The sequence below is a fragment of the Sorex araneus genome, chromosome X, assembly GCF_027595985.1.
Source record: "Sorex araneus isolate mSorAra2 chromosome X, mSorAra2.pri, whole genome shotgun sequence".
Classification (NCBI taxonomy): Eukaryota; Metazoa; Chordata; class Mammalia; order Eulipotyphla; family Soricidae; genus Sorex; species Sorex araneus.
Window position 1 is genome coordinate 98,776,387 of NC_073313.1, and position 14,686 is coordinate 98,791,072.

Sequence of the window (14,686 nt, forward strand, 5' to 3'; positions counted from 1 at the left end):
TTACAGGGAGCTGGGAGTTACTGTTCATCCTTGGGTTCCCTGTCAGAAGTCCTTAGGACATGCCCAAGGGGCCTCATCGTGTTCTCTTGGAGCTTAGAGGCTAGCAGAGCCATCCCTCTGGGTCAGTCCATGGCACCTTCAGCTCCATATTCAGAACAGGGTCCTGGGAGGGTGGGTTGCAGTTGGACTTGGGTTATTCTCTAAGCTCAGGGGCATTCTCACGGCATTCCTACTTTGCCTTGGCCAGCAAGCTGATTCTGGGGGCCTCGCCTCTTCCCGCTCATCTCAGAGCACCTTGTGTGGTCGTCCTGCCACATATTTGGGGGCTAGCGAATCCTTTAGGTTCTCAGTATTCTAGATAGAGGAACGTATCTCTGCAGGCACCACAGTAGGTAGTAATCCCACCTGGAGCGTCTAACAGATCTAGGTCCAAAGCCTCCCTCTGTCACTGACTAGCAGACAAAAGGAGAATGGTAGCTTTTGTCTTGCGGCCGGTTCTTAGTCTTTTTTTAAAAAATTATTTATTAATTAGTGAGTCACAGTGAGGGTACAGTTACAGATTCATACATTTTCATGCTTGTGTTTCCCTCATGCAATGTTCAAGAGCCCATCCCTCCACCAGTGTCCATTCTCCACCACCAATGAACCCAGTATCTCTCCCACCCCCCTATCCCATCCCCCCACTCACCCAGCCACTGTGGCGGGGCATTCCAGTTTGTTCTCTCTCTCTCTCCTTTTGGGTGTTGTGGTTTGCAGTAGGGGTATTGAGTGGCCATCATGTTCAGTCTCTAGTCTACTTTCAGCACGCATCTCCCTCTCCGCCCGGGATTTCCAATCACATTTTTAGTTGGTGGTCCCTTCTCTATCTGGGATGCCTTTCCCCCAGCGTGTGAGGCCAGCTTCCAAGCTATGGAGCTATTGATACCTCCTGCCCCTGCTAGGAGAAGAGATGAACTCCGTTAGAGAAAAAGAAAACACTCTGAACCCAAAGCATATTTGCTTTTGCAGGAGCTTCTCCTAGTTCTTAGGGGTTGGTTCTAGAATGTTCCCATCTGGTAAATGAGGCTGTGCTTTCCTTTCCCCTCCCCTTCCCCCTGCCATCTCTGCATGATTTTATACACTCTGATCACATCCCTTCCCGGCCTTCATCTTTCTCCACTAAAGAGTCTGCATTTGTTTAATCTATCTTCATATGGCAGCCCCCTTTCCTCCCCCTGATTACAGAGTGGCCCTTCTCTGGATCATCTCCAGCTCCATTATGTCATTCTGGAAGCACTAAGACCGAACCTACACAAGTGTGTGTGTGTGTGTGTGTGTGTGTGTGTGTGTTTTCCTCAGCTCTGCACCTCTGGCTCGGCGGCCTCCCCAATTACACCTCCTAGATCCAGTTGCAGACCGCCCAGCCCCTCTCTCCAAACTGTGCAGAAGGCCGCTTGGCCTCAGGCTGTTTGTAGCCTCTTGCTCTTTCGCGGTGCAGCTTAGGCCCCAAGGGGCAAAACACGGCTCGGTGTCTGGCTTGGGAGGCCGGGAGGTGGATAACTAGGATGGGGGGGGACGAGTAGGAGGGGGGGGGTCTTGCGCAAGCGCACGCAGTGGCTTGGCCCGCCAATGCTGCTGCCTCCGGGAGCGGAGGGAGGCAGGCGAGGAGGGAGGGAGCGGAGGGGAGGGAGGGGAGGGAGGGGGAGGCGAGGCGGCGCTCCGGCTGCGGCTCCGAGGCGGTCTCTCTCGCAGCAGCTCTCGAAGGGACGCGGAGCGGCCGCCAGCGGAGCGGGATGCTCTGCCGGGCTCCTTGAACCAGGGGGGGCGCAGGGAGCAGCTTCGAGGGCCGGGACCACCGGCGCGCTTTCACCATGCACCAGTCCCTGACTCAGCAGCGGTCCAGCGACATGTCCCTGCCCGATTCCATGGGTAAGTCGAGCCGCGGCTCCTCGGGGCGGCGGCGGCCGAGGTGAGTGCGCTGCCCTGAGCTCCCGGGGGACCCCCGGAGCGCCCCGGGGCGAGAGCGCACCCAGCCAGGCGGGGGCGGGGGTCCGCGTCCCCTCGGGGCGCCCCGGGGGGTCACGAGCGGAGCCCCAGGGGAGCGGCCCGGTGGGGGCGGGGGCAGAGCGCGGAGCCGCCCGACTCGGCCCGGCCCGGGAGTTGCGGGTGTGTGCGTGGCTTTGGTGCGCGTCCCCAGCCGGCGGGCGGCAAATCCCAGCGGCCCGGAGGAATCGCAACACTTGCCCGCAGCCCGCGCCTTCGCCGGCCACTCGACGCTCCCGCTTTGCAAAGTGCGCGTCACTTGCGAGAGCTCCGGACTGCCGCGAGCCAGGAGCAGCGGGGTCTTCGCCCCCTCCCAACTCCATAGAAGCTTCCTTGGATTTCGGAGCTGCAGTGGGGTTGCAGAGGGGGGGGGGTTGATTTGCACCTCGTTGGTGTGTGTGTGGGGGGGGGGCGGGTGGTGGCGCAACCCTGGGGGATGGGCGAACGCGCGGGGAGGAAGAGGAGGAAATGGGAGGGGGGCCTGCGGGAGGACAGTTCTGGAGGAATCCTTCAAGACTACCTGGCCCTGCCGTCTTGCAGCGGCAGGATCCACATTCCTTCACTTTGATGTCCAGTTCTGCTCCGAATGCACGGAATGTGCGTGAGTGAAAAATAAGAGGGGGACGACCGCGCGCGAGCAAGAGCGAGCAAGAGCGAGCCCGCGCATCTTCTTCTTAAGCGGCGCTTTTGACGCTCTCGTTGTTACGGAGGGGAGAAGGGGAAACCCACCAGCCTGACTTGGTTCCACACCTTCCCTCATCAAAGGTGGGGGGCTGGGGATACCTACCTCAGGGCCCCAGCTTGGCTGCCCCTCCAAGGGGGGGTTTTGATATTTGCAAACAACCTAAAGCCAGACCCCACCGTCTGCTTAAGCACCCTCCCAAGCTCTATGATTTCACTGGGCGGAGAAAAGACTGGAGCCCGAGAGAGCGGGAGGGGATTGTCAAACCGTGGTCCCACCCCATCTGAAAATTCGCCTCCGATGCACTTTAATCACATCGAATTTTCTCTTTCCGTCATACTTTATAGTTTGCAACCCCCTCGGTCCCGAAGTCCTGCCATGCAGTCTGCTCAGGCTTTCGCTGAAGAATCTGCGGGAACATCTGGAGGGGAGGGGGCGGGAAGAGGGTTGAACTCGATCTGCTAGCCCCTTCCTGACAGTCAGACTCAGTATCCGCAAAATTCGTTCGCGGGAGGGGCCCCAGAAAGTGTCACCTCCTCCAGGGGTGCAAAGATACGTATTTTCAAATGCACACGCAGCAACAGAATTCACTTTTCTATAAAAATAATAATTATTATTGTTAGAAGGGCTTAGTTTTTTTTTGCAACGTGGTACATACACAGGAGGCAAAGAACGCGCGTCTAAATCCAAAACTCAGCAGCACTAGATTTTTCCCCCCACCTACCCTGCAGCTCACTCTCTAACACACAACACGCAAACACACGCAGACACACACACACACACACACACACACACATGCGCGTGCTGGGCACTGCACTCCTCACCTTGGCCAGCTGTGGCGCCAACGCAGCACTGGCTCCCAGACGACGCTGGGGCTCGAGGGAAGACTGGAGTTCCGCAGCGCGTAAGCCCACCACGGACTCGAACCACTTGCAAACGCAGCTTCCCTGAGGCCACTTGCCGTTTGATGGAAATGGGCAGCTTAGTGACCCCGGTTTTAGACCTTGACACTTAGCTCACTGATCGGTGGGTTGGGGAACAAGAGGAAGACGGTTCTTTCTTGGACTCCCGGCGGCGTTTCACTAAAGGTCTGCGCAACAAGAAAACGAGGGGGCTTCTTCCCGCCTCTCACACTCCACACTGCGGAAAAAGAACACTCAATCTCGTATAGACGCGCGAGCCTATGGCTTGGTGAATTCCTCAGACAGAGGGCACGAGCTAATTCAGGTGGTAATCTTGGGTTTCCACATTTGAAGGAGAGTCTTCCCTGGCGCTGGTCCTGCCCAACCCCAGTCTGAATCAGCACCCTGGGTACTTAGGAGGGACTTTTCTTCATTCTGGCAGGGGTAATTTCCCTGGGTATGGCAAGGGGGATGGGGGCGTCCCCTGGTGGAGGGAGTTTCGAGTTGCTGTCTCCTACGGCCGATTTTCGGATGGAGATTCTCTCTACTGGGAAAAAGTGTAGCCCAAAAGATCAAGTATTAAATACAGACACACATTGCACCAAGGTGCCTTGGAGGAGTGGATAATCCTGGGGTAGAGCTAGCGTCTGGGAATCAGGAGCCGGTAATTTGACTCCAGCGCCCCCTCTCTTCCAGCTGCAACTCTTTTCTCCCTTTTGGCAATACCGCCCCCAGGCGTTAAGTCTTCGCTACTACAGCAAGCTACTTCCCAGGCCAGAAGGGAAGACATAGGTAATTTGCCCTTGGCTTTGGCTGTCTCCGGTCAAAGAATTGCTAAAGGCACGGTGCTGGTGGATTTCAACACTTTTAAGGAAATGCTTGGGAAATTGGCCATCTGGAGGCTTCCCTATGAGCATCCACCTGTTTCCACGGATGCTCAAAGCTGGGACTTCTGGGGACTCTCCCAGTGTGGCAGACCTGACTCAGGTAAGCCAATACTAGTAGGTTGAAAAGATGGACTCGAAAAATTAATCCGACCTCAGCAACACAGAGCGTAAGGTAGAATACTGGGCTCAGACTTTTGCTGCACTCGATGATCAAGGAGATCATAGCTCCATCATCAAGGGGGTCCTCAAGAACATGTACAATGTGAAAACCACAATTGATCGGAGAAAATTCTGTATGGTCCTGGAACTGGTAGCGGTCTCATGGGTTATCACCCATCATTGGTAGCCTTACATGGGATGTATTTGGGGGAGTAAGGGATGTATTTGGAGGATGGGAAATAATGATTAAGTGGAGCTGAGTGAGGTGGATCCAGAAAAAAAAAACTGCTTTGTGATTGCCAAAGAAGAGGGACTGAGATGCAAAAAAGACGCACTGCAGTGGGGGCTCTGACGGGGTGGAGGGGAGGGAAGGGGAGGAGACCAAGGAAGAGGGAGAAGTGGGAAGGATGGAGACAGCAAATCATTGGACCCTTGTGGAGCTGAGCATCCTAGTCGTCACCAAGCCAGGGTGGAGGTGGGGCACCGCAGGGGCTGGAGAGATTCTGAAGAAGGCTGCTGGGGGAGAAAAGGAGCAGCAAAGCAAAGGCCTGGAGTTCAGACTCCTGCTGCAGTTAGTTGCAGTGGGCGTGGTATAAACAGAAACATACAAAGCTTCCAGCACACGACTTGGGAGAGACTTTCAGTTCTGGGGAGCCCTCAGGTGTAAGCTTCCATTTGAAAATAAATTCCGTGCACATAGCCCATTTTTATTTTTTCATCCACTTCTTTCCAAGGTCTGATGCGACAGGGAGCAATTTGGGGATGTTGCCACTTTCTCATTCAACAAGTATTGACTGCACACTAGGTATCAAATACTGTAATGAGCTCTTGTTTGCAAGAATTTGCTGCCTAATTTAAGTACCTCACGGGGGCTGGAGGTTTGTTGTTCTCGTTGTTTAAAGGTATTTGCCAAACAAAATCAAAATAAGAGGTTCCTGTATTCATGAAAATACCCAAGACAGACCACAAATTTACCTTAATATGAACAGAGCTCTTTCTTCTCCAACAAGAGCACCAGAACAATATCTCAGCTTGTGCCTGGTCTTTGCACAGACATGGTGTGCCTAGGTCTCGGTAGTTGTGAATTTCACAAGTCAAATCAACAGTAAAGAGGGGTTAGGTTGATAGGATAATGGGTATGGCTCGTGCATTGCACATGGCAGATCCGGCTTCAATCCCCAGCACCCCAGTACCATATGGTCCTGGGAGCACTGTCAGGAGTGATTCCTGAGCATTGCCAGGTGTGCCTCCCCCCAATTCAGTCGTAAGGAGAAATGGAGTCTTATTTCCCAAAGGGATTCGCACAGGTGACTTGAGAACTGCCACTGTTCCCAAGAAAAAGAGGAAATCATTTAATGCCATTATGATCTTTAGATCAGAAAAAGGGTGATTTGAGGCAGAAAATATTGGAACAGAGACTATATTCAACCCAGTAAAGGGAGATTTTTCTTTGGGACTTTATTTCAACCTAATAAGATCTTGAAACGGGAATCTCATGATCCTGGAGTGTGTTTACCTAGGTTTCTCTAGAAACCGAATGTTCAATTCAAGTCCTAAAGCAAGAGGGAAGAAACAAGATTTTCAAATGACACTATGTGGTTTGCTGAGTCACTTTTCTGACCTGGCTTCTGTGCTTTTACAAATTGGAGTGAGATTTGCAGAGGAGACCCAAGGCAATTAGCAGGGAAGGAGCAGGTGAGTGAGAGCAAATTCAAAGATGTCTTAGTAAGACTTTGCACACTCACACAGCCCCCCTGCCCCCAGTTGAGTTTCTGAGGTGGAATGTATTCCTTGTGAGGTCTTGCAAACTCTGATGTGCCACCAACATACCTTTGATGCCTTCAGGGGTTCCCACACTACCTGTGGCATATCGGGTGGTGGAGGGCTGGAGATGGTGCGAGTGACAAGGGAGATGGGGCTGTGGAGACGGTGGGTAAGTTTCCCTCAGAGGCCCTGGGTGGGAGCAGCTGGCAGGGACCTGGTTTTGAGACTCATTTAGGGGGAGAAACCAGACTTCATTCAAGTCGGTTGGAATCATTAATCCTCCCCACCCTGACCCCTGCCAGGCAGTTTGCTCCCTACTTGCCTCCCCTAGAATTCACTCCCACAAAAGGTGAGCCGTTTTGTCTTCTCCCCGTGAGGTAGCTTTGTGGGGGGAGCTGCCTCCCTCCCCACATGTCCCTCCTGCTCCTCCCCTGAGGGAGAGAAGTCCCTGGGGTGGAATGGGTGCCAAGGCGAAAGTACAGCCTTTCTCCCTTTCGAGGGAAGAGGGTCTCTGACAGAATTCCTAGGGTAGACTTAGAAACGACCCCGTGGGGAGTCAAGAGTGACAGTACAAGGGGTAGGACACTGGCCTTGCATGTGGGCAACCTGGGTTCGATCCCCACATCCCATATGGTCCCCCAATCAAGGAGCAACTCCCGGAACAGCGGAACATCGCTGGGTGTGACTCTAAAACAAAGAGGAATGACCCTGAAGACTCCAGAGCCCTCAGTTTTCAAGGCTGACATCAGGAGAGACCAATAGCCTTTCCTACCTGCACTGGCGCTTCCTGTGCCACTCCCCTGCCTCAGCCCCCGCCCCCCCAAGACTTAGGGGCCTAACCCAGGGGGTGCCATTGTTCCCATTTGTCTTTCCACGGAGACTTCTGCAAGATCTGCCCTGCCCCTCCTTTATTCTATCCCCTGAGCCTCTTGGGGTTCCCTGCTAGGCTTGGCCCCCTCCTTTCCTCAGCCACTCTGGCTTCAGACAGCAGCTTCATGCCAAGACGGCAAAGGTCTCTGACATGATAGAATGGCAGACTCCTCTGAACACACATAAAGGACCACCTGAAGCCCAGAAATGATGGTCAGGCCTGCTTGTGAGGTGACTCTGACTCCATTCAAAAGGCTACCCTAGGCCTCACCCCCCACTAAAGAACTGGACTGACCTACCCTCTCCCTACTGCTGCATGTCCTTATTTTGAAGGGAAGGAGATGATAAGCCCCCTGCAATTTCCTGTAGAAGGCCCCCTCCCCATGCCAGCCCAAACCTTAAGGAATGCTGAGAAAGCCTTGGTTCCAGGTTTGGGGGGTGGGCAGTGTTCAGAGGGGAAATGAAATGGAAAGTGAGCCTTGGTATCATTTATTCTATCTGACTTAATAAGCCTGTTTCGGAAAAAAAATATATTGCTTTGCGCTCTCATGTCTGATAAGCACTGAGTAGAACTGCCTTCTCGGCATGGCATGTATATTTATGTCCTCCCCCCTCACATAAGCCTAAATGTGTCTAAGTTATCATCTTCCCCATCTACCTCCCCTGATACATATCAGAGTGGACTAATGGTCTCCACACGCTTACTTTATTACACACATTTATTATGTGACAGATCTTGCCAACACACCATTTTAAAGTTTATACATGAGGTGGCAAATGTCAGAAATAAATGGGAAAAAAGTCTCAGACCCTGCCTTGGTTCTGATATTTACACTGAAAATGAAATTTCATATCTCCAGCGTCTGAAAGAAACCTTCTTAGGAGCATATTGGTGTGAACATATTTTCATTTAATACCTCCACACGTACACTTCCCATTTATCATAAGCCTTGTAATTTGGCCTAAAAAAGCACTCTCCCAAGTGGGTATGACACTTGCTTAATGTAGAATGCCAACAGCACAAGCATTTGTTTTCCTTTTATATAACTGGCAAGCTGACTTCTGCTAGAACTAAAAAGATGGGGCGTGTTTTTCTGGGGAAGGGGACACATCTGGTAATACTCAGGGGTCACTCCTGGCTCTGCACTCAGGAATTACTCCAGGCAGAGCTGGGGGGACCATATTACGGTGCCGGGGATGGAACTCTGGTTGGCCACATGCAAGGCAAGTGCCTTACCTGATATACTATCTGTCTGGCTCCTAGAAAGATGTTTTCATTGTGACAGGGTACCTAATAATTGTAAGAAGTTAAAACACATCCTTTTTCTTTAATTTTTCTCCCCCTTCCAGAAGAAAACCCGAGTTACTTTGCCTTTTTTCCCCAGTTCATCCCTTCTCTGCCAAAATATGTACTCTGTGTTTCTCTTGTGTGTTTTTAGGAGCCTTCAATCGGAGGAAACGAAACTCCATCTATGTGACAGTGACTTTGCTTATTGTGTCTGTGCTGATTCTCACTGTGGGTCTTGCAGCAACCACTAGGACCCAGAATGTGACGGTTGGAGGTTATTACCCTGGAGTGATTGTAAGTATCATAAGCATAGGTAGGTCTCATTAGTTTGATGGCTACAGGCATTCCAATTCAATGCCCTACAGCTTGTAATTGCCTTTAAGTGTCTAATGTTTTCTTTTTTTATATTCCTCTACACTTACACAGAGAGGCAACTCTTGATCCTTTAAAAAGAATACTACATCAGGAATCAAAGCAGGATGGGTGAGAATCAAAGAATCCCCACTCTTTCCCTACCAATGTGATCTTGAGTAAACCATCACGCTTTCTTAAGCTCCCCCCCCCCCCCCGCCGCCCGTAGCTTGATACTCTGTGCACACCTGTTTGGAAAAACTATTCGGCTTACTTTCTCCTAAAATGTGTATATTTATTTACTCATGTCTACCCGTTTTGAAAACCTGGGAAAATGGAAAATCAAAAGTTTGATCAAGTAGAATAAGCAGTCTTTGATATCTTCAGACAGTAACATCTCTCAGAAGGAAAGGCACTTTGTGTGAAATCCTTCATGATAGTAACTCAGTAACTTGGTACTTTATTTGGAGTATGAGGGTGGGGGGGCGACTTTTTTTTCAGGTGGGCTCACATTGTCCTCTTTGGTTTCATTGTCTTTTTAAGATGGCAATCTCCTTTGGTGGCTCACTGGAACAGCTGCCTGTTTCCTTGTTACTCACTGGTGTTTACAGCCTTAGGGTCATCTTCACTTCGTGGTTTTTCAGCAGGCATCGTTCCAAACCACTTGGCCATTGGGTCGGGACTAGATTAGTTAAAAATAGATCATGCCATCCGGGCACCCGGAAAATGCCCCACTCTCAGCCCTTTGCTGCCTGGAACTTGCCCTCCTCCCAAAGGGTAACTCACCTTGTCGTCTGATGTTTACACCATCAGAGGGCGCCCCTGACAGTCATTTTACCGTGAATCTCAGGACTTTTTCTATTCTTCCTGTTTTTAAAGACACCAGAGGGGCTGGAGCGATAGCACAGCGGGCAGGGCATTTGCCTTGCACAAGGCCGACCCGGGTTCGATTCCCAGCAACCCATAATGGTCCCCTGAGCACCGCCAGGAGCACTCAGGAGTGGTTCCTGAGTGCAAAGCCAGGAGTAACCCCTGTGCATCACATCACCAGGTGTGACCCAAAAAGAAAAAAAAAATAAAGACACAAGAAATGGGAAGCAAAATGCTTGAATCATTTATTTTCAGAACTGTATGGATTGGTTTACTAACCACCTTGACACACACCTGGAGGGGCACCCCGTCTGCTTTGGAGGGCTGGCCTAGTCTGTACTGGAAAGACTCTGTGTTTTCCTTCTCAACGATTCCCTCAATAAACCTGGGGGCAAAGAGAAGGAAACTGGAAGCCAGCCAAACCTCACTCAGAGTTACACAACCTGATGTCGAATTAACTTAATTCTGCTGTTTTGTTTTATTTTATTTAATTTTTTGCTGTTTTATTTTAAATTCAGCTCAGAATTTAACAGTTCTGTTCCTCTTTTGAATATCAGAAATGCAAGCCCATTTACCATTGCGAGAATTTTCCCATTGGTTTTTTCCCAACCAGTCTTGATTTTTTCTCTTTAAGACTGCAGAGAAGTCAGATATAGTTGTTGTATTTTTTTTCTTTTTGGGTCACACCTGGTGTTGCAGACTGGAGCGATAGCACAGCAGGTAGGGTGTTTGCCTTGCACGCGGCTGACCTGGGTTCGATTCCTCCGTCCCTCTTGGAGAGCCTGGCAAGCTACGGAGAGTATCTCGCCCGCACGGCAGATCCTGGGAAGCTCCCTGTGGTGTATTCGATACGCCAAAACCATAACAAGTCTCACAAACTGGTGCCCACTCGAGCAAATCGATGAACAACGGGGATGACAGTGCTACAGTGCTACCCAGTGATGCACAGGGGTTATTCCTGGCTCATGCACTCAGGAATTACTCCTGGCGGTGCTCAGGGGACCATATGGGATGCTGGGAATGGAACCCGGGTCAGCCGCGTGCAACGCAAACGCCCTACCCGCTGTGCTGTCACTCCAGCCCCATTTATTTTTTTTCTTACTGTCTTTCTTTCCCCCTTGCTCCCCATCCGCCCCACCCCTGCCCCGATCCCCGATCTGGGGAAGGTGGGGCCTCGGAGAGAAGCCAAGAGAGGAAAAGGGATTAAAGATGGATGCGTTTCACAAGCCAGTGCTGTGAGTGACCCAAGCCTGACTCCTGTTGCCTCGGTCGCTGGCTGTGTTGTCAGCTGGCTCCTCAGCCAGAGCCCAGCAAGGGCCTGAGCAGACAGCGTTGCACCTCCTGGGGCGGCAGAAGAGTGAAGCTGCCCGTAGGCTTGCGGGATTTCCTTCCAGCTCGTGGGTGAGCAGAATCGCCCTAGCTAAGGACAAATTCCCACAGACGCCGTGGGGTGCCTTCTCTGTTAAACGAGTGATGTGACAGGTCACTGGGTCCACTTCCTGTGTCCCATCTGGAAAACCCATCATCCGCAGAATTAGGTTTTATTTTTAAACACAAGTAAAGGAGGGGAGAGAGAGAATGGGGGTTAAGATGGCATTTTGGTAGGTTGGAAAAGACAGGTAGAGGGTCTGCGTTCCTTGCTGTGCTTCGAGTAGTCCGATTATTCTGACTTTCGAGCCAAATGCTCAAGGTAAGCTCCAGACTCTCTATGGGTGGGGGTAGCGATTTTGCATATCATTTCAGAGCTGGAATCCCTCTTCGTGAGTGAAGGCTAGGAACCTTCTCTGTAGAGTAGCTGACTGTGGCTGGAGTGGTTGGATTACAGTAACAAAAGCAGGTGGGCTGGTGGTTGTTGAATATTCCAGTACCTGATGTTCTGATGTTCGGTTAACACAGGAAATGAGAGTGTGTGAGTGCTTGTGTGTGTGGGTGTGTGTATGTGTGTGTGTGTTTCACAGGATTCTAACATGGAAATGTTCCTAGGCGAGCCATCCCTGACTAACAACAATGTACCTTGTGCTTCAGCCTTTTAAAACATGCCCGTAGAGTTCTCGTGATTTTTCCTTTAAAATGGATTTTAATTCTAGATAGGGAAGGGGGATTGCTATTTTGAAATACTGGAAAATCCGTTTGAGCATGTAGGTCAGGCTGTGTTGTTACAAACAATTCTTCAGAGCCCAGATTGATGACAAATGGGCTGCTCGGCACCAACCCAATGTTTGGTGATGAGGGAGTCCTATGTAAATGCTAATTAAAGCAGGGATTCACCACTTGTGTGTGCGTAAGAATGACATGGTGAGCTTGAGGGAAAATGGGGTGTACCACCCCCAATATTTAGAAATTTCTGATTTGGTGTGGCTGTGGGAGTCAGGAACTCAGATTCTCTCACCACATTAACCTGTGATTGAAAAAGGCATACGTGCTGAACCTGCATTTTTAAAATTTGTTTTGGGCCCACCCTCAGTGGTGCTCAGGGGTTATTTATGACTCTCTGCTCAGGGGTCACTTCTGGCAGTGCATGAATTGAGACAGGGTCAGCTGCATGCAAGGCAAGGGCCTTCACCGCTCTACTCTCGCTGACCAGGCATTTAATTTAATTAATTTCTTTTTTAAAAATTTTATTGAATCACCGTGAGATAGTTACAAGCTTTCATATTTGGGTTACAATCTCACAATGATCAAACACCCATCCCTCCACCAGTGCACATTCCCCCACCACCAATATCCCCGGTATACCCCCCTTTCCCACCCACCCCCTGCCTCCATGGCAGACAATATTCCCCAAACTCTCTCTCTACTTTTGGGCATTATGGCTTGCAACACAGACACTGAGAGGTCATCATGTTTGGTCCAATATCTACTTTCGGCATGCATCTCCCATCCCAACTGGTTCCTTATTTTGGGCTGGAGCGATAGCACAGTGGATAGTGTGTTTGCCGACCCAGGTTTGATTCCTCCCTCCCTCTCAGAGAGCCCGGCAAGCTACTGAGAGTATCCCGCCCGCATGGCAGAGCCTGGCAAGCTACCTGTGGCATATTCGATATGCCAAAAACAGTAACAACAAGTCTCACAATGGAGATGTTACTGGTGCCCACTTGAGCAAATTGATAAGCAACGGGATGACAGTAATGCAGAAATAATACAGTAATTTTGGCTTTTATGCCACATCCTGCAGTGCTCAGGGCTGACTCTTTGCTCTGTGCTTAGGGCTGCAGGGCTAAGGGGGCTGTAACTTGCCTGTGACCAGATTGCATGCAAGGCAAGCGCCCTACCTGCTGTACTATCTCTCTAGCCCTGAACATGGATTTTATTTTATTTTTTTTGAACATGGATTTTAATGAAGACCCCAGAGGAGTCTAATTCAGATAAACCAGCAACCAGCTGAAAACTAAAACACAAATAGCCTTAGTGATTAAACAAGTGTAACCATGGCAAAGCAAAAAGATTCTGCACTAATTGATCATTTGGAAAAGCAATTACTAGTGGACACAACTATGGTTATCTAGAACTGTGGAAACAAATCAGGTTATTTGAATCTCTGCCCTTTTTGAGCCCTGCTTAAATGTGTTAACAATACCTCAGTTTTAAATTTCTAAAGATGGTCAGGAAGATAGCTCAATGCATTTAGTGGATGCGGGAGCCCAGGGGATCAATTCATCACATGATCATCCAAGCACTGCCAGAAGCAGTCTTGAGCACCACACTGAGTACTCCCAAGCACCTCCAGGTGTGGCTTCAAAGCCAAAAACCATTTATTTTTCAAAATAGACAAGTCAGGGGCCAGTCATCAGATTATACCGCTCCCAAAATATAGAGAGGTGTACTCATCACACTGTGAGAACTGTCATTTTTTTTAAAAAATGGAAATGGACAAATAACACAGACAGGTCAAGAATTTAAATTTTTTTCCAATATTCAACGCATATTCGAATTACAGTCTAGTCCTTATTATGGAGGACTTCATTTAAAAAAAAATTCCTGGATGTCCAGTCAAACTGAAAATGCAGGCAGAGAGCCTCCTCCAACCTTTGGTTGAATAACTTAAGTCTCTAATGTGTTTCCCAAGCAATCCACAAGATGGCGTTGGACACCTGATCAGCACAGAGTTTTCATTTTCCCCAGGACTCAATCCAGCCTGAGTTTTTCTTTCGGAACAACAGCCAGGAGTTTCAGCCCCATTTCCTGGGGGATTCCATCCACTGAAAAAAGTCTGAGTTTCTGTGGAATACTGGGAGAGAGACGAACAGGGGTCATTAAAAAGAATCAAACACTCTAAACCTTCACTAGCTCAGTGTGACTTCAGCTTTTCCCAGGTTTTCCATTACCTTTCTTAAAATTGTCAGAGCACAAGGAGCAAGCCTTGCACATGGCTAACTGCAGTTCATCCCTGGCACCACCAGGGGTCACTCCAGCACTCCAGAGCACAAGCCCCTGAGCACTGGCAGACATAGCTCAGTCACTTGCTCCCTCCTCTCCCCCTCCCTCCAAAAAGCCCAAAACAGAGCTGGGACATGGGAATCATGGGGAAATGGGGGAGGGGGCGGATTTTGAAACACCAGTGGAAGGATTGGTATAGTACTGTGCAACTATAAAATAAATAGCTTCAATGCTTTGGCAAACTGTTATACCTCAATGGAAAATTAAATAAAAAATTATTTTTAAAAAGAAGTAACCGAGGGGCTGGAGAGATAGCACAGTGAGTAGGACATTTGCCTTGCACGCGGCTGACCCGAGTTCGATTCCCAGCATCCCATACGGTCCTTCGAGCACCGCCAGGAGTAACCCCTGTGCATTGCCAGGAATGATCCAAAAAGAAAAAAAAATGGAAACAACCAAATTTAAAAGAGAAATTTTAAATAATCACTACTGTACTTCACATTTTCCAGATAAG

General features: G+C 49.8%; 1 protein-coding gene across 2 annotated transcripts in view; it reads left to right on the plus strand.

The window, feature by feature from the left end:
- The first annotated feature begins 1,686 nt into the window (after positions 1-1,686).
- The window catches only part of TMEM255A (transmembrane protein 255A), a 64,338-nt gene continuing 51,338 nt past the window's right edge, over positions 1,687-14,686 (plus strand). For both annotated transcript variants that reach the window (XM_055122534.1, XM_004606329.2), the window contains exons 1-2: positions 1,687-1,908; positions 8,726-8,868. In XM_055122534.1, coding sequence (XP_054978509.1) covers positions 1,851-1,908; positions 8,726-8,868 — 201 coding nt within the window. In that variant the 5' untranslated portion in view covers positions 1,687-1,850. The remainder of the gene's footprint in view (positions 1,909-8,725; positions 8,869-14,686) is intronic.